The sequence below is a fragment of the Antennarius striatus genome, chromosome 24 (assembly GCF_040054535.1).
Source record: "Antennarius striatus isolate MH-2024 chromosome 24, ASM4005453v1, whole genome shotgun sequence".
Taxonomy (NCBI): Eukaryota; Metazoa; Chordata; class Actinopteri; order Lophiiformes; family Antennariidae; genus Antennarius; species Antennarius striatus.
In genome coordinates this window covers 857,743-881,120 of record NC_090799.1, presented here as the reverse complement: position 1 = coordinate 881,120, position 23,378 = coordinate 857,743, and the positions used below count along the sequence as shown (strand labels likewise).

At 48.2% G+C, this 23,378-nt stretch overlaps 1 protein-coding gene across 7 annotated transcripts in view; it reads right to left on the bottom strand.

Annotated features, from left to right (window-relative positions):
- The window catches only part of dock9b (dedicator of cytokinesis 9b), a 30,086-nt gene that overhangs the window by 6,308 nt on the left and 400 nt on the right, over positions 1-23,378 (bottom strand). For 2 of the 7 annotated variants that reach the window (XM_068308972.1, XM_068308973.1), the window contains exons 1-36: positions 17,931-18,227; positions 13,053-13,169; positions 11,151-11,240; positions 10,040-10,122; positions 8,871-8,940; positions 8,488-8,583; positions 7,886-8,020; positions 7,640-7,814; positions 7,359-7,414; positions 6,911-6,985; positions 6,664-6,804; positions 6,011-6,310; positions 5,845-5,927; positions 5,646-5,768; positions 5,483-5,562; positions 5,199-5,386; positions 4,748-4,813; positions 4,578-4,670; positions 4,393-4,504; positions 4,198-4,316; positions 4,026-4,106; positions 3,856-3,945; positions 3,662-3,777; positions 3,282-3,351; positions 3,068-3,193; positions 2,900-2,971; positions 2,676-2,822; positions 2,517-2,600; positions 2,331-2,442; positions 2,072-2,250; positions 1,701-1,808; positions 1,501-1,612; positions 1,296-1,426; positions 390-504; positions 238-304; positions 108-155 (exon numbers count right to left, since the gene is read on the bottom strand). In XM_068308972.1, the coding sequence (XP_068165073.1) occupies positions 108-155; positions 238-304; positions 390-504; positions 1,296-1,426; positions 1,501-1,612; positions 1,701-1,808; positions 2,072-2,250; positions 2,331-2,442; positions 2,517-2,600; positions 2,676-2,822; positions 2,900-2,971; positions 3,068-3,193; positions 3,282-3,351; positions 3,662-3,777; positions 3,856-3,945; positions 4,026-4,106; positions 4,198-4,316; positions 4,393-4,504; positions 4,578-4,670; positions 4,748-4,813; positions 5,199-5,386; positions 5,483-5,562; positions 5,646-5,768; positions 5,845-5,927; positions 6,011-6,310; positions 6,664-6,804; positions 6,911-6,985; positions 7,359-7,414; positions 7,640-7,814; positions 7,886-8,020; positions 8,488-8,583; positions 8,871-8,940; positions 10,040-10,122; positions 11,151-11,240; positions 13,053-13,169; positions 17,931-18,092 (4,022 nt within the window). In that variant the 5' untranslated portion in view covers positions 18,093-18,227. Of the gene's footprint in view, positions 1-107; positions 156-237; positions 305-389; positions 505-1,295; positions 1,427-1,500; positions 1,613-1,700; positions 1,809-2,071; positions 2,251-2,330; positions 2,443-2,516; positions 2,601-2,675; positions 2,823-2,899; positions 2,972-3,067; positions 3,194-3,281; positions 3,352-3,661; positions 3,778-3,855; positions 3,946-4,025; positions 4,107-4,197; positions 4,317-4,392; positions 4,505-4,577; positions 4,671-4,747; positions 4,814-5,198; positions 5,387-5,482; positions 5,563-5,645; positions 5,769-5,844; positions 5,928-6,010; positions 6,311-6,663; positions 6,805-6,910; positions 6,986-7,358; positions 7,415-7,639; positions 7,815-7,885; positions 8,021-8,487; positions 8,584-8,870; positions 8,941-10,039; positions 10,123-11,150; positions 11,241-13,052; positions 13,170-14,555; positions 14,772-17,930; positions 18,229-23,378 lie in introns of those variants that run through there. The other 5 variants (XM_068308976.1, XM_068308978.1, XM_068308974.1 and 2 more) reach the window with 3 other exon arrangements.

The following is a 23,378-nucleotide window of genomic DNA, read 5'->3' as shown; positions in this document are numbered from 1 at the left end:
CCAAAGACAGCCGGTTAACAGAGTCAGGAAGCATCTAGACGCCGCTCGACTGTGAGTCTGATTAACGCAAAGGAAGTAGTCGGGGGAGGAGACGCGCCACGCCCTACCTGACGATGAATCGCTTCCCCATGTATCTGAACTGATGGAGGCAGACTCTGCAGGAGGAAGAGGAGGATGTTATTATCTGCAGGAAATGTGTTGTTATAGTGTTATTAATGATGACGAAGCTGTTTTTACTCTATTAATGTGAAGAAGTCCATCAGTTCCAGAGGAGCTGCTTTGTTCCAGTAGGAGAAAAGAGCTTCTGAGGAAATGAAAGCAGGAGAAAACGTCACCACGGCGCTGACGGTAAAGTCGTCCTGACGGATTCAGGCGTCAGGTATCTTTACCCTCCGACATGCTCTTCAAGATGTGCAAAAAGCACATGAGGAGATTCTTGATCTCGTCCCGGTCCAGCTTGTCGCATCTGAGCAGAGCGCTGCCCAAAGCCGAGGCGTTCTGGTTCTGGAAGGACGGAGAACGGATGAGAACGGGCCAGAAAGATAAAACGATCTTCAGAGGGGAGTTTCCTTCAGAGGGGGGGCAGAGAAGGTCAAAAAGGCCCCCTGTGAATATTCGATGAAACACACACACACACACACACACACACACACACACACACACACACACACTCCCTCGTGTGGGACACTCAGTAGAGACTATTGTACAGATATCTGCAAACCGCAGGGAGAGTTTTAAATTGGAACTCAAAGATTTTCATTAAAAATGTGCAGAATTCTGTACAATTATAAGCGGAAGTCTGCAGCGTAGAGGTCACAGGTCAAACAGGGTACTTGTGTGTCCTCCTGATCTCCACCCCCCCTCCGGCCGGACGCCTGCTTGTCGTTTTCTCCGTCGCCGTCCTGCAGCCGGTCGAGCAGCGGCGCGGAGAGGAGGGAGAAGTCCATGGTGACCCGTTTGGTGACCCGGTTCGCCGGCGGGCGTGGCTCCTCGGGGTCGGGGCGGAGAGGCAGCGCGTTGACTGAGTGCCTCCTGGTGAATCTGTCCTTCTGGAGGGGCGGGGGCGCGGCAGAGGGAGCGTGGGGGCTCTGGAGGCCCAAGATAATGTCGATTAAAGAGACTCCAACTGTCAACCTCAACTCTTTAGCTTTCCCTCATTATTTTGGGTCTTGTGGGATAATTAGTTGGAGAAGTTGGCCCTTTGAACTCTGGGTAAAGTCCCGTCTCTGAGTGTCTTCATATGAAAAGAGGCAGAGCTCCTTCTGATATGCAGACGTTTCAGAGCGTCGCCCTACCTTCTCCAGGGAGTTGGTCTTGTCGCTGCTCTTCTCCAGCAGGCTGTTCCCAGAATCGGTGGAGATCAGAGACCCTCTGGAGTCGGCGTGATGAACCGAGCTGACGTTGGGAGTGGAGCTGTGAGGGGAGGCTAAAATAAAAAAGGAGTGTCAGCGTGAGGAATCTGCTGCCGTTAATAAACACTTTGTGCGACGCAGGAGTCACCGGTTCCAGAGATGACCCCGAACACGTCCTTATGGAGGGCGTTTTCTATGCAGCCCCCAGGTTTCTGAGGGGTCACCATGGAGCTGGGCGCCGACGAGTCCTCCCTTGCATTCTGCAGGAAAAACACCCAGGAATGCGTGTTTTTAACAGGACAGACAGGAGCTGCTGTTCCGTTTGTCACCACTAGGGGTCAGGCTTACATTGTGGCTGCCCAGGAGGGTTGAGTCTTTAATGTCCAGTCTGTAGACGTTTTCCTGGAGCAGACCAAACAAGGGGAGGTAGAGGGTGGCGAGTCTGGCCTGTTGGCTCTGGAACCAAACAAGAAAATCAGACGGAAAGAAAATTTAAAAAAGAATTCAAGACTTTCGATAACAAAAATCTCCAGTCCTTGGGCGGGGTGTGCAAGAAGCATTGTCACAAATTATTCAAGATACTTCAGTTGTGATCCGGACACAAATCCCACCCACAGAATGAGGCATATTGAACTTGTAACCATGGAAACGGGAAACAAATACAAGCGTTTAAGCAAAAGTAACCAGAAGGAAAGGTAGTCCGAGTCTGCACGACTCACTTTAGCGGCGTAGCGCTCGTCGAACGTGTGTTTGATCATCAGCCCCTTCAGCACCTGGATGGCGATCTGACGGATCTCTCGGAACTCCTGGAGAGCCCCGCCCACCTCCCTCAGGAGCAGCCCCACCAGGAAGTGGTTCCGGCAGAAGTCGTCGGTCAGAGAGTAGTCCAGCTGGAGGTCTGTGGGGCGACAGGAGACGGGACGATTCAGGCGGAACCAGAGGAACGTTCACCTGCTGGCGAACGTGAACGGGGTCTACCTTGGAATCTCTGAATCCGGCCTTTTCCGAACGGCATGGGCAGATTCAGAGGGACGTAGTGCTCATGGCTGCAAACCACACGCAGGAACTCAAATTTGAACTCGTATAAAGTCTGGAAGGAAAAGACGATTCTGGTGATCATTGAGCGATCTTTGGGGTACGGCGGTTTAAAGGGGACTCTCTCACCTTGGGGTCTCCTGGTACGAAACAGTTCGTGTAGTTGTTGATCTGCTTGAAGACGAAGCCTCGGTCCATGAAGGTGAAGCAGCGCTGTTGGACAAGAGAGCGTTATTTTACCTTTTTTTTAACAGAGAAAGACTCAATCGGTTCGCCAGGAGCGCCAACCTTGATGAAGACTGCCAGGCTGTGGTTGGCGTTCCGAGCCGCGTCCAGGTTATCTTTGTATTTCTGGGTGATGTGAGGCATCAGCATCGTCACCAGGGTCTCCACCGCGTGGTGGTAGGACGCAGAAAAACGCTGGTTCCTGGAGAGCTGAGGAGAAACAGGAGAAACGCTGAGGAAGAAGATGGAATGGGGACAAAAAAAAAGACGATTAAAAGGAGACCTACTTTGACTTTTCCGCACTCGGAGAGATAATGAGCCATTGATTTCACCAGAGCCTCGAAGAAGTACCAGGAGTACTGCAAAAAAGAGAGAGACACATTTATTTAGAGGATGGCAGGCGTCTAATAAATAAGGTCCTGAAGTAAAGAAGATAAATCTTTTCTTCCAGGTACCTTCAGCAGTTTGTTGCTGGTCAGGAAGTCCGTGGACGGCTTGAGGATGGCCGTCATGGCTTTGGCCAGCTCCTCGTGAACCGTTTTCACCTGGTTGGAGGAGTACGGCTCCGGTTTGAGCACAAACTAGGAGTAGAGAAGGAGAATGTTATGTTAGATTGTGTGGGTTTGATTTGCACAGAAATATAAATAAAGGGTGAGAAAAGAAGCCAACCTTGACGTAAGACCTCAAGTAATGTTCAAGGCCCTCCTCGTGGCACTGAGCAACAACATGAACCATCACTCTGAGGAGAAGCAGACAATGATAGGAATATATTACACAGGAGGGAGGATGTGTGTACACACACACACACACACACACACACACACACACACACACACACACACACACACACACACACGACAGAGCTTCAAAGATGATGCCAAACACACAGCTGAGATATAAAACACACACACGATGTAACGAGGGAAAGAATTCAGGCTACGAAAGAGAGAAGAATGAGGCCTGGAAGAAAGTGTGTGTGTGTGTGTGTGTGTGTGTGTGTGTGTGTGTGTGTGTGTGTGTGTGTGTGTGTGTGTGTGTGTGTGTGGTACCTGGTCACGTTGACAGCCACGTCCTCATTGGTGGTTCTGGTGAGAACGCAGAACAGCTGGTTGAGGATGGTGGGCAGGAAGTTGACCATCACATGACCCTCCATCGCATGGAGACTCTAGGAAGAGGAAGTGAAACCATTGGATGGAGGCAGCTGTGAACCGAAGGGTGTGTTGGGTTTCAGAACTAGCGCCACCTTCAGGTACTTCACCAGCTCCCCCTCTGAGGCCTGTTCGGACGCCTCCATGCTTTGGCAGTGGTGGAAGAAGTTGTGCAAATGCTGATCCTGAACAAAACACCGTGTCAGTACTTCTTTATTTATTGTACACCAGCGAGCGTCTCGAACGTATCTCCGCGTGAACACACCTGAGTGTAAACCGTGGAGACCAGATGGGTGGAGACTTTGAACAGGGGTTTCCCTCCGTCGACCCATTTGACCTCCGAACCCTGCAGTAAAGACATCCCACAGCGCGGATTAAATTAGTTCTAAACCCAATAAGCCATCGAACCCAATCAATAATTAATATCAGGTCTTCACCTTGCTGACACCATCCTGGTTGCTGAGGTATCCTCCTGGTAGATTCGCAGCCACAGGAAGCTGCTGCTCGTTCATGATGACTCTACCGTCCCTCAGCAGAGGAAGCCACGCCGAACCCACTGGGGGTGAGGAACACGTTCACGGAAAGGAGCGGGAAAAAAAACGGAACGGGGATGTGGGGATGTTTTATTTTACCTGGCGCCTCCACCAGGTCTTTCTTCTTGCTGTTGCTGTCGCAGCTCACGTGATAAAAGGTGAACAGGAGGTGATGCTTCTCGTGCAGCTGAGTCGGCAGTTCTATCTTTATCTGGGGGGGGGGGGGACAAACACATTCCTGAATGCGAAACGGGCCCGCATGGATGGAAACGCGGTGCAAATACCTCGTCGTAGAACTCGGGGTTCTGCTGGTGGTGCAGGACGGCGGCGTGAGCCCGTTTGGTGAAGAGAGGACCGCCTGGACGACCGTAGATACACTGAAAGGGGAGATATTAGAACATCGTCATCACGACGTGACGATCTGAGGTCATGTGACCGCCATCGAAGACTGTACCTTCAGCGGCGGCGCTTCGTCTTCGTCGGAATCCTTGAATTCGATGCAGACCGCGATATTCCTGGCCTGAAGAACAACAGGGAAAATTTGGAAACGGTTGAAGACGTCCCGACACAACCCGAGAGCCAACATCCACCAGACGCTTCATCCGCTGCGTCTCCACCGTGTTTATTTCAACGTCCATTAGTGCCGCGGAGGACAGGAAGATATTTCACGCAGAGCTCGAATTAAAATACAAATGGGCAGAGAGACGGAAGGGAGAGAGCTTCTCCGATATGGAGTATTAACAGTTTTAATGCATCAATCAAAAGCTGCTGCCTCTGCTTTAACTCCATCCAACTTCAATGGTTTGGCTGAAAATGCTCAGAAAAGCTTGGAAACACTCGAAAACTTTCAGAAACGCTCAAAATAAAGACTTAATAAATGAAAATGTCCAATCGGGAGTTCGTACCTTGGCGAAGGATTTCTGCCCGTCGTACTTGAGGTGTTTGGGGTAGACGTAGAGGTGGTTTTTATAGATGGTGAACGGTTGGGAACACTTGGCGATGCAGGGAACAAACTCCTCCACCTCCAGGAGAGCACTGCCTGGTCCGTTTCCTTCGAAGTTCCTCACGGGGATGTAAGAGGAAGTGACGCAATCTGTGACAGGAAACCAGAGATCGGAGGTGAAGTCTGGCGGTTATAAATAGACGACTCAAAGCGGGGTTTTTGGGTAAATATTCTGGAGGGGTTTACTGGTTACATCCGGGGCCACGCTGTCGATGGTCACGTCCAAGTTCCCGAGCAACACGGGCAGTTTGGCCATTTTCTCCGCTCTGTTGGGAAAACAAACAGAAACGACAATCACAAAAATAAGTCCATCATTTAGAGTCTAAGAAACTGGAGGTAGGGGGCGTACTTTCTGAAATCGGTGAGCAGCTTGAACATGTCTTCATCCGACAGCTTGCTGCTGTCCTGTCTGTAAAGAGCTGAGAACCGAGAACCTTTGTCCAGCGTTCCTGAGGCGTCCTTGAACACCGGCCTGCAGGAGGAGAGAAGAACCCGATGGAGCAAGAGCACAAATGAGTTCTGGATTGAAGAAAGAAGAAAGACATCACCTTGCTGCCCAGGCAAAGGGCATCCGGTACTGCCCCAGTCGGCTGCAGGCTGTCTTGGCGTTCTTTAACACTTTCTGAGCGATCTGCAAACAGGAAATGAGACATTGGGGCGTTCACAGACCCTACTTTGCACCGCTGTCCTTGTTGCGTTGGTCTATCTCCGTACCTTGGAGGAGTCTGAGCTCTTCATGTAGGGTTCGGTACAATGTGTGATCCCCCCCTGCAGCACCTTCTCAATCCTGGCCACCAGGAAGATGTCGGGATGGGGGCAGGTGACGGAAAACACCCCCTGCCTCGGGTACTGGAGCGCCCTATCCGGGAGACCGGCCATCGGGCGTTCGCCGCCGCTGAAGCCCGGCGTCATCTGTCGAACCAACGGGTGGTTCAGGTCCACGTGGAAGTCGGCGGAAATCTTGCGACTGTTCTGGACGTCGAAGAGCGAGAGGATGACGTAGAACGGTTCCACCTTTGACGGAAAGGGAGAGAAAATATTTAGCGATGGAAGTTGGATAGAAAAGTGCGAGACAAAGAAATCAGGAGGAAGAGGAATAACGGATACGCATCGTTTTCTAATGCACTTCTTATTTTCCATTGAGTCAAGCGGAGCCATTGATGTGATTCATCTCCCCATTCATTCTTTCCACCATCACTTCCATTACACAAACCCATTTGGATGTGAATGGGCGCTAATAGCTGCGGTTTCCCAGTTAAGTGCCCAGTTTCTATATCCAGAGACCTGGAAGAGCGACGGCAGGAAACTGGCCCTAATGCATGATGGGAGGGCAGGAACTGGTTGCCATGGTGGCGAAAGGAACATACGTTAGTCGTGGGTCCGTCGTCGTTTTCGGTCACGCAGCCCTGCAGGTTGAACGACAGGTCGTGACATCCGACCAGGACCCGTTTGCCGAACTTCTCCTCAAACTGTCGCACATCCGGTTCGATACCGGAGAAATCCAGTTTCTGCAGAAACAAAATGGGACGTCACCGGGTTTGAATCTCAACAACGACGGGTTCTGATGTGAAATCGATGGGAGGCGTCGTTGCTGTCGGGCGTGACATCTATCACCTGCGTGTCAGGGTCCAACGTGAACAGTTTCAGCCGAGCTTCACTCCTCATTTTGGACTCGATGTCTCTGGCTGTCTATTAAAAACACCACAAAAAAAGAGCGATTTGAGGCAGCAAAGAAGGAGCAGAAACTCCAATTTATTTGCCTCTTTGTATAATACTGCATACGTAATACCGTTGGGTGCAGTTTATCTCTATATTTAAACTTTTTCAGACACGTTTCAGGCCTCATCTGGCGTCTACATTACAGAAACGCGCTAAACCAGATGCTCATTGGGTTAACACCAACAGGACCTGGTGGCAGTTACAGTCCAGACTGCTTCCGACCAATCACGTAACACCTTTAAACACCCAAAGCACCTGTACTAATACAGATGGTGTCCCTGTGTGGTCAAACTGAGGGGGGGGGGACATTGTTTTACAAGAGATGGAGGAAAAACTGACCGACCTGAAAGCTGTCTTGAAAGCTTCCGGAGGAGAGGTCTGTTTTTCCGTGCTCGTCATCTGTTGGGAAAGATGGCGAGTTCTGTCAGCGGACGCAATTAAACGAAAGCATGATGCGTGCTTCCGTACGGAGAGAGCATCGATAATTAAGATTGTTATCAAGGAAACATCCTGCAGGTTGATGATTCTGTGGGGCGGGGGTGAGCTGGAGGAGCCTGGAGGCGCAGCGACAAACAAATGTTCAGATGCACCAACAAGATGTCAAAAAAATTACCCACAACGCACCGTCATGCAGGTCTCCGTTCCTCTTCTCCTGCATGGCCTGTTCGAAGCTGCTGTGGAGGATCTTGTTGAGGGTTCCGATCCACTCCTCCATCTCCGCCTCGCCGTCTGCCGCCAGCAGGAACGTGCTCTTGTCCTGCATCTTCAGCTCGAAGGCGAAGCGACGCACTTTGCTGTTCTAAAAGAAGATAAAGAACATTTAGAAATGTTCCTGTTTTAAACTCTTACTATGAAAATACGATTTCAGACCTGAACCACCCCCATGCACGAGTCCAGGAAGATGGTTCCTTTGGGTTCCTTGGAGGTGTTCTCGTCCTTGTAGAAGTTGAGGTTGTAGGATCCGTCTCCCAGCTGGGCCAGATGGAAGTACCTCCTCTTGAAGGACTACATGATTGAAAAAACAGAGTGTTTACATCCCAAATAGCCTCTTTTCTCCCTATAAATACGGCACTGGGGGGAGACGGGGGCATGGGAACGCTCAAAAGTGCAAAGGACAATAAGATTTCCATGTGGAGAGAATGGAAGGCCAGCAGCAAACCCTGGACGCTTTCATTTCAAAGAGGGAAGAGATGATGATGACATTTATTCTCATTATAATGATCAAACTAAACACAGCACCTCTTTTTTTATCAGCCAGATTTATTCTGCTTCACTTTCTGACATCTAAACCGTAACTTTCAGACAAACAAATCGAGAATAAATTAAGTTTTGTCAAAGATCTGTCTCTGCAGGAAGCAAATTAAACTGACGGATACAAACAAACAGAATTAAGTGCATATTTGTTTTATTGTTCGAATTAAATTAAGTTGACGTTTTCTAAAGGTTGCCGTTGGCGTCATAAATCTACTCACTCGCATCGTAACGCTGATGGCGCTGTTCATGTTGCCTTTGTACAGCCAGCCGTGTTTGGACACCCCTCCCTTCTGGGAGCCGAGGGACGCCGAGTCCTGCAAGCAGAACAGTCGTAAATATTTTAATCCAACACAGATGACGCCGACGTACATTTATCTGCTGATCGGCCTCGAGGATTGTGGGAGGAGACGCTCGTATCGATCATCTGAGAAGAGCCGTCCACGCTGGAGGTTCGGTGTCCACTAAAGGTCACCCGCCTCCAGTTAAATCAATGTGTGAATTGAGGTAATTATGAGTGGAGGGGGATTTATGCGGCACACGCAGCAGGAATCCAGAATATTTAATAAAAAACAAAGGTGAGACAAACAGGAAGTGGACTTACTTCATCCTTTTCTACATCTTCGTCCACCTCAAACACGTGAGCCGCCAGCTTGTCAGGTCTCAACACCTTACTGGAGGAAGACGAGACAAAGATGAAGACCGTTAGCTTAGCGTGGAATGAAGTCTGTCTGAGGGTGTAAAAAAAACAGTTTCTCAAAGAAAAGGAGATAGAAAATCCTTTCGTGTTTACTCAGACTGTCAGAATCACAGGGAAATAAAATGTCAACACATCCTGCCTCCTGAATTTAAAGTGGGGCTTATTTCCAGTGATGAAGCTCAGTGAGCAGAGACTCGACCCTGAAGAATCAGGAGTATGCAATCAATCTAAAGCAAAAACACAAGGATAGGTGCATTGAAATGAAACTTATTAAATCTAGACAGGCTTCAGGCAGATGTGTTTTGGATCAAACGAAGCCCCCCTGTTGCTGCCTGGGGGAGGTAGATGGTCGAATCCATACGGACGGATGTGGAAGATATTCATGGTGGAGAAACACACACCTATCATTCAGGATCCAAAAGCTGCAACCAAAAGAAGTCCGAGGGCGTTTTTAATTTCAAGACCAGAGGCAGCTAAAGTACTGCAGCTGCTTCAGCCCAAAGCACAGACGAACCATTTGACCTCTGACCTTTACAAGACCCGGCCTGCTCTGGGGAAACTTTAGCATAAACAGTGTCAAGGCCGAGACGGGGGCTTGTACTCCGTAATGCTTTAAACACGACACGAGACATCTGCAAAGCACATTCCGCCTGTAAGGAAAGTGGCTCCATCAAGGACACATGAGGCATTGTGGGATTTCCCTTGAGCCCCAATGATATCAGTCGACGACAGCGACCAGAATAGTTCTGCTTATCCTTGGTAGAGAAAACATAGGAAGCCTTCCATTGTTGTTGGGGAAGTACTCAGAGCCTCGGAGCCTCGGCTTCCGTCTTTCTAGAGATGTGGCTAAAACATCCGAACAATGAGGTTTACAAACCGCTCTGGATGGATTGTTGGACTCCGATCGCTTTGTGGTGGAAAAAGCACAAACCGAACGGGACGTGCGGATTGGACTTGTATGTGGCGGCGACTTTAAACGCAGCACTCCCCTCTGGAATGCCTGTTTTACCCTCAGCCTGTTTGGTGACAGGCCTGTTAGCAGTGATTAGCATGAGACGATAACGCGCACTCACTTTGGGAGCTGCCGGAAGTCTCCGGAATAGTCCTCGTACTTGTAATTGACGACATGCCAGTCGGACTTGTAGGTCTTGAGACACTGCAGAGACAAGAGGTGATGAGTTGGTGAGCGGTCGGGGTAAAGAGCCTAGAAGAACCCCGGAAAAGGAGGGAAAACACTCGAAATGGACTCAGTTTGGCTTTAAAAACAGATTAGCTTTAGCACATGTACCTCCATTAAAAACCTGGCACCCCAAACATTTCGCTTAAATCCCACCAGACGACCATTGAGGAGCGATTTGGGGTCAACATGTAATTCTGTTGAACTCTTGCCACAGAAAACTTAGTGTGTGCTCAGCATCAATTAGGCAACCAAATCACAGGGGGGCAGGCAAGAAAAATAAGCAAACGAGACTTTCCTGTATAATTTGGCAATTCAAACCGACGCAATAACATAAATGATTAAATAGAGATTTTTCATTAAGCCTGTTTTTGCAGCGCTTTACTTACAATATATGATGATATTCCACATTTCCCGGGTACATGTGTTGCCTGGGGCTTAAAAAACAGAGTTATATATTCATAAAACGAGCAGCCCATCTGTTTGAGGTTACACAGCTGCTCCAGATGCAGATGTGATGTCATTCCTGGCTGCGGCCATGGGGGGACTATCCCCTATCAGACCCTATCGGGACCCCACCCCGACCAAACCCAACGCGGAGCTGCTCTGAAACAACACCATACGAAAAAAAAACAACAACCAACTGTGGAATCCATCTGCGGCCGATCCTCCGCATTGTCAGGAAATATGGGATGGTGGAGAAAACAAATGGAAGTTCACTTACAGGCTAGCATTTCTGAGAGGCGCCGTATTGATTTTCCTTTATCGATAAGTCTCACAAGTTTTTGGTGAGCTTTCTCTTAAATCTAATCGCTCTTACTTCATATCACCGACAAACGTAGGTATCTGATGGGTTCCATCAACAGCGTCTGAGTTTGGGTGGAAACTGAAAACATGGCTGCGTTCCTAACAAAAGGATAAAGCCGGGGCTTCAGGTTGAGTTTAGATGGGGAGGGAGATAAAGAGAAGACAAAACAGGCTCGGGTCCAGGTACGTATCGGTTTTACCTCTTGGACGAAGAGCGAGGAAGCTTCTTTCTCTGCAGTCTCTGGCACGGTGGAGACCAGAGTCCGGCCCTGGCGCCTCAGGGTGGAGATCTGAGGAGGGGAATCGGGGTCAAAACAGGCATGAAAAACAGAACATGGGCACGGCGCAGCCATCCTACTGGGGTTTTCATACTTTCCCCTCAGATGTACAGTATGTTCAGTGTTCTTCTGCTGAAGGACAGCAGGGAGACCATACTTGCTTTGTTTCTCCGATATTCTATTATTAGCCCAGTTGGTCAAATTAAATTCATTTAAGAAACAGTAAAAGTTGTGATTTAAAGGAATAGTTTGACATTATAAGAAAAATAACAGCTTTACTTTCCTGCTGAGAGCGAGCTGAGAAGATAGATACCTCACATGGATACTAAATAAAAGCTAACTGCTAGCATAGCTTAGCATAATAGCTAGCAGTAGGGGGAAATGGGCTAGTCTGGATCTGTTAAAACATTTCAGAAAGTATCATCACCATAGTAAAATTAAATAGGTAAAAATAAAATACTGTTTTATGGTTTAATGATGGTTTAATATGGTTTTTTGTTTTCACTGATGGGATGTGAAGGAACGCAAAGCTAACAAAAAAGGATCAAGATTAATTCAGGAAGGACTGAAATAAGACCAAACCAAATCTTGATATTTTCTCAACGTGATTGAAATGACTGTAAAAATTCCCATGAGCATTAGCACAGCATTATTTCAATATTTCTCCTTTACTGTTTTTTAAAGTAGGTTGATGTCCGCAAGTAGAACATCATCAGTCAACAGTTCACCATTCTATATCCCTCCAGAGGAACACGAGCCTCAATGCACCAGCATCACACCATAAATCACCAATAACTGTCTCAATATTGAAGTATTTTGTTCCACAACTTTTAATATGTAGAAATAAGAAACCGCTGAGAGGCTTCAGCGGCGCAGGAGTCGCCCTTCCTCTGCCGGCGTCACTAAACCAGAGAGAGAAGAGCGATGATCCGTTGTTGAGGAGCAAAAGGCGCCCCCGGGGCGTCGGGACGGTTCGCCATCCCAGCTACTGGACGCTTCGCTCTGCTTTTCCACTCAACCCACACAGACGAGTTGGACAACGACGGCACACTGACCCGGTACTGTCATAAACGTCTCATTCACACAGGCAGTAACCAAACCTCTACCCTCATTAACTCCAGTCTCAAATGGCTTTTTAAGACGTGTCAGGAGGTCTTTTTATTCGATCTCGTACGATCTGCCTTCAGATCGAGTCAAATGCTGAAAATCTGCAGCACCAGTGATGTTTAAAACATCTGCCGTTAGGAAAATATCCGTTATTCAGGCAGACGCTGCGGCGGTTTGGCTGCTAAAGGCTCCTTAGCAACAACTTCACCTTTTAGCATTTGTTTCTTCCATATTTGGGCGGTCATGTGACACCACAATGAGAAGGGGTCAATTATCAACATTCCTTTTAGAGCTATTAACCCGGGGTATGATGGCTACCACTGGGCAGCAGCACAGCGGGGCAAATAGGGCAAGTGTCAGACATTGGAGATCCGCATGGAGGGGCAGTTCATCCATAACTTCACCTCTTTTAACCCTCGCCTCCCTTGTTTTACCCTCTCCATGTGCATCTATATACATGTGTGGGTGTGAATCCCCTCCTTCTCCAAGAGGCCGGTGATGTGAAACACATGGCGGGTCCGACAGAGGCAGGACCGGGTCTCACGGGGCAGTTAGGACCACTAACCAAACACTCATCATCTTCTGATTGTGAAACAGTCTGGAAGCGTGCACCAAACGGCGCTCACAAGTTTGGGGGATATTTTGGTTGCATCTCTCCAGACTTATCCTTCAAGGCCGGGTCGCGACAAACACCTGGAGCCGGGTTCGACGTCTTACCTGGAAGTCGTCGGTGGGGAACTGCAGCATGTCGCGCAGGACATCGCTGATGATCTGGGTCTTCCTCTGCACGACCACGCTCTCATAATCCAGAGGCTCGATGATCTTTGGCTTCACCTGAAGGAGAAAGTCGCAGTTTAGTGAGTTTAATCCACTATAAACTGAATTATTAATGAAGGTATCCGCGTTACAGAAAGGAATCTGGGATAACAAGTCACTATTGTCTTGTATCGGAGGTCTGAAGCAGCAACAGAAGGAACTGGCACAGACAAATACACAAGAGGGGATGGATGGATGAATGGATGAGTCTGTTTGTCCCGTCGTACCATCGACGGCGCCGTGAGATCGCGTTTTCTCGTGCGAGAAAAACGTGCTCTGCAATAAAAAGAATGTGTGCATTGGTATTAAATCCTTATGGCGCAGGATGAAAAAGGAGCCTGGGGAGTCGGTAAGATAAGGGATCGTAACTGGTGATGAACTCCTCCTGCGGTGTATGTCCACTTTGACATTCCACAGAGAAGACCAAAGGGATTCCTCCAGCGTGTCCTCCCGCCACACGCCCGTTTGTGGTGTTACAAATCTGCATTTGTCAAATCAGGAACGATTTTTACACATTTAAAGTCGTGACTCGGAAGAGAGGAGGCCGGAGTTTAACAAAACCTTTCCTTCACTTCAATTTCCTTTGACTTAAGGAGAAAGAAAGGCTGGATTTGTGCATAAAAAGGGGTTTTAGTTGAATATTTCTCCTCTAAAGCTGGTGATGATGTCTTTAATTTCCTTTCTTTCCAATAGTTATTTATTGGATTGGAATATCAGCCTCCATCTTTTCTCTAAAGTTGCTTCAAATGTGATTTTAACAAACAAAAAAGAGACATAATATTCCTGATTCACTCATTTTTCTGTACATTTTCCAAACTCCCATAATTCCCCAGTTCTGACTGTGACCATTAGGCGTGGCTGGGCTCCAGATGATTTGGATTACCCTCTTGGTCCGGCTCCAACGAACACATAACAAAAAGCGAGGCCAATTAAACCGACGTCTGAGCGTTAGCTTTACGTCCACAGCCAATCCCACTGAATATCCCTCCATCGCTCTTCATCCCTTTGGATGCTCAACATCATCTGATAAGCAGAAAATGGTTTGGACCTGATTTCCGTCTTGATGACGGCCGAGACAACGACAAGCAGCTGTGAGGCAGGACTCAGATTTATATACTCACACCAGAAAAACACATTAGTGTCTGGATCTTTGCAGCCAAGAAGGAGTTAATGAACAAAGGGAGCCACAAGTGCTCCATTTCCTAAAAAAAGATCAACATCCAACCCCCCCAGGGAGGTGTACCCTCCAGCTGCTATTTCCGATTTCCGTCTAAACCCTTTAAGATTATCTTCAAAGAGTTTGTGGAGCCCTCAGATGACATCAGGTCAGGTTTGAACAGCGACTCCAGAGCTGGAGAACATTTTAGGAAACTTTATTCTGAGCTGAAGTTGGCACAGACTCACCGCTGCCACCTGTGCCCCGGCCTCCACCTGTGCCTCGATCTCAGCCAGGCTCCTGTACTGCTGCGGAGACTCGATCACCATCTCCCGTTTGGGGGCCTTGCCCCCCCGGCCCTGCATGGCGGTGTGTCCTCCCTGCTGCCCGTCTGAAACCCCGGATCAGGTGTGAGGTTCAGCACCAGCTCACCACCATGACTCTAAGCTACACTGACCGCGGCCAGGCTGGGGGAGCTTCACTCATAGCCCCGCCCCCCCTCGCCGTCTCTGCAGCTCTGTCTCTCATCAGGAGGGAGGGGCCCCTCCCCTCCACTCCCACCCTCACAGCTGTGCAGTGTGTGTGTGTGTGTGTGTGTGTGTGTGTGTGTGTGTGTGTGTGTGTGTGTGTGTGTGTGTGCGTGTGTGTGTGTGTGTGTGTGCGTGCGTTTGCATGGTGTGTGAGTTGCATGACGGAGACGGGAGGAGTGGCTTGAATCCAGGAAGTGGATGTAAATAAGAAAAGTTTATTCCGGAATAAAGACGCTTTTGCTCTACACGGAATAAAACCAGTACATGCATAGGATATTTTGATTAAATGTGCACACAGGAAGCTGTAAACATATTTGTTTTAACTTCTTTGCATACAAAAACGTGCTCACCTCTTATATGCACACTTATATATGACTGTCTGTGGTGTTATTACACAGTAATAAGCTGTTAAACACCAAACAGCTGCTTTATATCGTGCAAAATGAAACTGCACATCTTATAATGCATCATTACTGCTCATTACCAGCCTCCTTGTTGTTCACCGAGCTGATAATAGAGAACGTAAACAACACATGGACCGTTGTGCTGCTGCAGAGAGGAGAAACAAGACGGGGGGGTCGTCCAGTCATCTGATCTGTGTGGAGAGAAGCTCTGCTCCCCGGTGGAGTTCAGCTCCGCTCCAACTGTTCCTCAGGCGCCCACAGCGGGGTCGCAACGAAAAACAACACACACACTCCCCTCCTCCTCATCCGGATCATAGACACAACACACACACACACACACACACACACACACACACACACACACACACTCCCATCCATTCAGTCTCCGAGGAGAATCACACGCCTTTCATCTCAGAAGCGTTTCGTAACGATGACATTTAAAGTTCTCAGAGATGGATTTCCTCCTCTTTTTATCACACCTCGTATATTTACTGATTCCATAAGCATGATTAATAATCCATCCAATAATATGTGTGTGTGGGGGGGGGGTACCAAAGACCAGGATGGCTTCAAAGGCCGTCATGCATCCACTAAAGTGCTCCTAATATAATGTAGCGTGTGTGTGTGTGTGTGTGTGTGTGTGTGTGTGTGTGTGTGTGTGTGTGTGTGTGTGTGTGTGTGTGTGTGTGTGCTGTTCATCATTAGCATAACTTGTTTGAACTGTATTGGCTTCAAAGAGACGTTTCTGAAACCGACCATTGAGAGAGACGTTCTTCTCCAAACACAGGAAGCGGCTCAGAGGACGTTCCATTTATCCACCAGGAGATCCCAGACGGGGGGGGGGGGGTTTCAGGGGCCACAGGTACGAGAACGGAGGAGGAAGGCTGGAGTTCAAAGTTCATTTCAAGTCTGCTAAGATCTATGAAACTATGAAGCTTCCTGATTTGACCCCCCATGGGGGTGCGATGGACTGACCGTCCTCTGGGGGGGGGGGGGGGGGGGGGGGCTCAGTGACGGCGTCACCAGCCCGGCGTGATAATCAGCCTCTTGTGCGAGGCCCCGCCGGCGCTGAGGTCATCTCTCTTTATTCACGCATCACACTTCCTGGAGCTGGTACCGCCCGTGTGTGTGTGTGTGTGTGTGTGTGTGTGTGTGTGTGTGTGTGTGTGTGTGTGTGTGTGTGTGTGTGTGTGTGTGTGTGTGTGTGTGTGTGTGTGTGTGTGTGTGTGTGTGTGTGTGTGTGTGTGCCATGTTGGGTGGGCGGGGCAATAGGGGTGCAAATTAGTTTACAAAGCCATCTGCTAAAGAGCTCCACGGCAGAAATACAGTCTTTAGGGAGGGGGGGGGGGTGAGGAAAGGCCTGAAGCCATTAGAACATGTGAGCCCCCCCACCCCCCCTCCCTAAACAGACACACACACACCAGTCCGCAGGGAGAATTGCATAAAGGCGCCGGCTGACGTCACGTTTGGGCGGTGGGGAATGTTGGAGGGTGTCGCCTGAAGAGGAGAGAAATTTCCCCTCCAGATACCCCCCCCCCTCCTTCCTCCTCCCTCCTCTTCTTCATCACATGATACACACGTCTAGTGATCCCAGGTGATGCAGGGGCAGAAACATGTGGGACAAGTTAAACACGAGACCAGAGGGGGGGGGTTCCCTCCATCTCTTGTGACGTCAGCAACATCCAGAGAAACAGAAAGCCCCTGAAAAAAGAGGTTCACCCACAAAACCAGAGTCTGAGTCGGGCCTAAAAGCCCCCGAACGACGTCCTGAGTCCATCAGCACCAGGATGTACACTGGATGAGAGGAAATGCATGTTTCAAGTCCTTTATTCCCTCCTTAACTTTAATTATTGCTTCAGTAAATAAGATTTAAATTCAAACGCTCCCTGAATAAAAGCTCATCATCATTTCTGCGGCTTTAAATAGAAACAGGAACCCCCCCCCCCCCCCCCAAACTGTACGTATTTCGTTTCACAAGGTGTTTTCATTCTGAAGGAAGCATAAAATCCCACAAACCGAAGCCCCACGGTGGAATTGTTGTGTGATTTTTAATTCTGGGATGGAAACGTTCCAAACCACAGTCGCAGCCTTTGTTTAAACCTGAGGGGTCAAAGAGGACGCCGGCGTGGAAAACGCTGCATCCCGAAGTGACGACGCGTCCTTGACTCTTTGAACTCAACACCCCCCCCCCCCCCCCCTTTGGTTATTGATCAGCCATTAAATCTAAAGCTAATGGAGCTAACCTGGATTCAGGAAGTGGTTTAACACAACAAAAACACAAAGACAACGTGGTCAAAAACCACAGGAATGTGTTTATTCCCTCACAGCCGGGCGTTAATCTCAATATGCATCAACTTCTACATCTCAGAAGTTCCTCAAGGGAGATTATTAATCCCAATTCTGATGACTTCTGCAGCAACTCATGTTTTCTCCAACAGGTTTCGGTTCTATCTCTGCCCCTTTTTGCTGATTTTTTTATTCTGAAATAAGACATGGAATAGTATTTATGTTCTAGGTGAGGATTCAGTCGAGGAGCTGCAACCCAGAACCGGTTGAAGGAGCTCCTGGTGGATAATCCACTTCTTGTTAAACAAACTCTAAACGCATGATCATAAAACTGGACAAAATGAACCCACATAAGCCTGACGTTGATGGATCAAGAGCGCATGTCAAAGCGGAGTGGTTTTACCAGAGCGGTGGTGGGCATCCAGAGCGCAGACCCTCTCAGACTCTCTGCTTCCTCCTCCTCCTCGGGGGGCCCCGGCTCCACCGCCCCCTTCACGTAGCCACAGTTCCTCTCCAGGATGGAGCGCAGCCCCTCCAGCAGAACCACGCTGGTGGTGCATCCCATAATGACGCCGCCGGAGTCACAGACGATCTAACTGTGACTCCTCTCCGGGGGGGGTCGACCCTGACCTCCTCATCTAGAGAGGAGTCCTCTACCAGGTTTGGACTCTCAGGGAAAGTTGTCGTCTCCTCCTGTGGACGAGTCGGAGGATGATGCTGCTCGCTCATCCGGAGCAGGGCGTCGACTCCTCGGCTCCTCTTCCATCCTCCTCCTCCTCTGCTGCTGGGGGGGGGGGCGAGGGGGGAGGATGCTCAGACTCTCCTCTCCCTCCTTCTCAGACTCTTCCTCACTGGTTGGCTTCCTCCCTCCATCCATCACTCCTGTCAGTCTCACTCCTCCTCTCCTGCCTCGCTCTTCCTCCCATCTCTCTCTCCCCCCTCCCTCACCCTCACAGCTTAGTCATGTCTCTGACTCGGCAGGCTTGTCAACACAAAGAGCAGACGTTCACCAACGAAGACACGCACCGACTCGCCCACGCACACAACGTTTGACTCTTCCTCCCTGCCTCTTTCCCTCCTCTTCCTCCGTCAAAGACACCTCTGATGTCATCTGTGTAGAAACCTCTCGTCTCACTCATCCGGACCCTCGGCTGAAAAGTTATTAGCATGGCTGATTCATCGTGCAAGATGCGTCATAGGACAGTCAGGACAAACCTGGCAACCCGTGTAAATCATCAGCTCATTAAAATCACAGCACCCCACCCACCACACACACACACACACACACACACACACACCCAGAAGCAAAGAGGCCAGCTCTTTACCTTTACATGCAAATAATTCCCCTGGATTTCCTTGAGCATGTCTGTGCTGGATGGTGTACATATTTCATCATCAGGTGATACACTCACCTACTTTTAAATGAATGACGCAACAAAACAGGTATGAGGAATCACAGCCTGAATTATACAAGGATTATATGGCTGGAAATTAGAATAAAAATGGCCATAAAAGAGAACTGGAGCAAATAAAAATGGGCAACTTTATAAAAAAAGAGCTAAAATAGCTGTTTAAATGCAAAAATAAGATTAATGTGTTTTTATGGTTTGTCAAAGTCGGAGCAGTTAATCCGTCTGATGTGTTTTCAGGGCAAATTCTTTGAGCAATTTCATTACATTAGTGCTATTCCTCAGAGGATGCATTAATCTAATGAGATCCAAACCGACATCCCATCATGCAGCCGATAACCTTTTTGAAAAGACGCTTTAAAAACAACGAGGAGTTATTGTGCCGGGCAATAAAATGATTTGAGCTGAATCCTCAGGGGACGCTGATCAGTCGTGAAAACAGAGCGGAAAATAAGATGAAGTCATGACAGGATGCAAAAAAAATATATATATATTGTTTTTACAATCAGCTTTTCACTTTTGTGACCCCTTTTATTTTGAAAAAAATCCACCAGTCAAAAAAGACAACATAGCTGGTCTCCTAGCAACAAGGTGATGATGACATTGAGGGATTTTTGGGGGGGTACAGCCTCACACACGCCAAAACAAGTCAGCAGTTTTTCTCACTGCAGATTTGCTGAAGATTTGTAAAGGGAGAGTAAATAAATTCACTCCCAGCGCACAACTAACTGCTGACACCACAATAAATAAGCAACAGCTGCTCTGGTAAATCACAAGTCTTCATCTTTACTAGTTTAAATCCCTCCAGAATGACTGATCTTCAAAACAGGGGTGGAGACATGCGCCGCTGTCGCCCCCCACAGGCTGAACCCGGAACTGCAGCAGAGATGACTCACTGGAAGAGAAGCCTTCCAACGCTTCTGACCTCGGAAACACTCCCTACGCATCCACAGTAATAAGAGCAAACTAACCAAAATGGTAGAGTAGGACATGCATTCATGAATGCATGGTGTCAGGTAACCCAGAGAGCATGTAAAAAAAAAAAAAAAGCAGAGTGATGGTTCGAAACATAGCAGCCTGATTCCAGTGCATTGGTTTTAATGAAGGAGCTAAATATGTCCAGGTTTTGCAAAAACTGGGCTAGATGCACACTTTCATCTGTGATTCTCTTCAACAAATGTTCCATGGGTTCATGTGGGACCTAGCTCCAGGCTAACAATAATGACTTTCTCTGTTGAATCTGGGTTACGCTCATGCAATCTGGGTATTAGGAGTCTCATGAAATGCCTGCAGGTAATCTGGTGGAGCTGATGCTCGTGTCCAGATGTGAGATTTTGTCTTTCAGGAATCTTCACGGTGAAAGAACCAAACAACCGCTTCCTTCATGTCGTGTCGATCTGCTCCAACCTGTCTCACTTTCATATGGAAGGATTCCCAGGCTGCTAAAAGGACCATGAACGTTTCCATACTTTGGCACAATGGCTTTTTTTTTTTCACTCGAGACAAAGATCTGGATTGTGTCGACTGGGTCAGAGGAATATTTTATAGATGGTGCCCGATTCTTGCAAAAAAAGCTTTCTGCTCTGCTGATTGAAATAGCAACTCTCATTAGTCGTTTTATATTAAAAGCACGAAGGAAAGGATCCAGAATAAAAGTCCTTGCGTCCTTTTTAATTCATCAGATAGAGACAATAGCCTCGGAGTCGATTTGCTTTGTCTGGTCTGCAGAAATAACCCTGATGACATCATCCTGTGATGAGAGGATGAAGTCAGGGTTACCTCAGCTTGGGGAGGACACAAATAAAAAGCCAGATTCAATTAACCGGCTTCGCTCCTGCTGCTACGACCTGCAGCAAAAAATACAAAAGTACCCCTGAAACGTACAGAAACTTAGCATTGAGAAACGTAAATAACGTCCATAATGACTGCATGCAGACATTTATTCATGCTCCCCAGAGGATGAGCCTTAATGACTTTAGGGGTCCCCTTAGACTTCATCCAGCACCGCTGGCTGACATCTGATGCCCTATTGGTGACAGACTCTAACCAGTGATGTCATGCAAGTAATATTCATCGTCCCAAGAGGGTGAACTGTTCTGTAGCGCCGCCATCTATTTGGTGATTCAGACCCACCAGCAGATGAAAGGGAGGTGACTGACGTCCTTCAAGCGAAGCGATGGACAAAAAAAAAGTTCTCCTCAACTTTGATGCTGATTGTTCTTGTCAAAGGTCTTTCTCTGAGGTCACCACCAAACAATTCAATTTAACGTTTCTCAGCTGTTCACAACTGCATGATGGGAAAACACCATGCATTTACTGCAGTAAGAGGCGGCCATTCTTTTCCAGTGGGAACGCGCTAGATGCTAGGAAAACCTCATAAAGGATGTGGCGTTTGGCATTTTTTGCTAAAAAAAAATGACAAAGTAGAATAAAATCATAATAATTAGAATAAAACTTGAGACTAAATCCTGTCATCCACTGTCACACACCAACACCAATGTGGTTCCCACTCCCAACGTGACATCTTGACAGCCGGATTACGGATATTTTAATTTCTCCATCACCTTCCTCTGAGATTCCTACGAACCAACAAAGGAAACCTCAGATGGTTTTAAAGCAGCTGAACGTTTAACGGAGCAGAGATGCTTCATTTGTGGGTCTGCAGTTCTGTGAAGAGCGATGACAACCTCGTCTGCTGAATACGGTGGAAACATTTGAAGAGAACTCATGTCATGTCGCAGGAATTCGGTGTTACGGAGTGTTTTCTCGATTAAAGCTTCAAGTTTTGAGGTTTGGGGAAAAACACACTTATCCCAGCCTGGATGCTGAAGCTAAACCCGGGTGTGTGTTTACTCCGATGTAAGGGTGGTAACGGCTGAGCATGAGGTAGTCTAAATAAAGATGGCGTGGAGGTTCGTGGGCCAGAAAAGCTGCAGCCACAACTGTCAGCGGCGGCGGCCGGCGAGTCGACCACAAACCTCTTAGAGGACCGAACGCCCTGCTCCTGTGTCAGGAAGCGATGTGGGTCAGCAGTATGTCTGCAGAGCTGAGGATTATCTCCACCATCAGAACAAATCCGATGCAGTGGAGTTCACGCTCATACGTGGAATTCCTGCGTCTGAACAGCCGGTCTGATCGGGATTCCTCACCTGGAGGCCCCGGAAGGAGATCACAAGTTGGAGTGAGTTGTGTTTTCATGAGAGGAGGCAGGAAGGAGACGTAAAGTTGAGTAAAACAAAGAAAAAAAAAAAAGTCCAAGCAAGCGTTTCCACCACAGTTGGAAGCAATTATTAAAACTGCGGGGGCCGCCTCGGCTGCCGAGGGCCACGCCTGCAGGAACTATGGGGCGAATCTGATCGGACCTCACCCCCTGAATCCAGATGATTTCTCATACATGCAGGTATTCATAATGGATGAGCGTGACACCGAGTTGCGGTTGGAGAAAGAGGTCACGTTTAAAAATAGCTGGGACACCTACCATCACCTCATCCATTATTAAACCACAGGCAGGAGACTTGATCCGCCATCCATTATGCCACTCACACACCGAGGGTGGGGGGAATTAAGAGGCTGCTGTAACGTTAAAAAAAAAAAAAAAAAAAGTAGGGATGGAGACTAAATAATGAGCTTTAAATGGAGAAAAAAAAAAGGAAGAGCTTAAACAGTTTCAGGGGATCAGGGGTGCCAGCTGGTCGAGGAAATTCCTAGATGTCCAGGCAAACAGCTGCAGACGAAAATAGACGTAGGCTTGAAGATGTGTGATTAGTAGGAGCATAATGGGTCCCAGATGCACACCCATGATGCACTGCAGAGATACACAACAGGTTCTAGAGACGGTAAAGTAGATTTCTGCTGATTCAACCTGGATTTAAAGTAAGCAGCGTCTATAAAGGACCCAGGGAGAACTCATGATTGTCATTAATCAGCAGTTTCTGGATCCGATCTGGTTGCATGGTGCACAAGAAGGGGGTCAGATGACAGGATGGATGAGAGAAGTGTGTGTGTGTGTGTGTGTGTGTGTGTGTGTGTGTGTGTGTGTGTGTGTGTGTGTGTGTGTGTGTGTGTGTGTGTGTGTGTGTGTGTGTGTGTGTGTGTGTGTGTGTGTGTGTGTGTGTGTGTGTGTGTGTGTTCGTGTGTGTGTGTGTGAGCTGGTGGTGTATATTTCTGTTTCCTGGCAACCCCCTTTGAGAAAGTTGTAACAATAGACCCCCTACAGGGTCACACATGCACCCTCACATATAAGGAGAGAAATGTCACTATTATTCACTATTATTGATGTTATGACGTATGATCTGCGGGTTTGATGGGTTTGAGTGAGCTGGAGTGCCCCTGAGCAAGGCATCTCCATGCTGACCTCCGACCTCCTCGCGTTGGGAGGTGAATTATCGATTAAAAATGTATTGCTGGTGGATTTTATGCGGTAGAACGGACTGGTTTGGGCT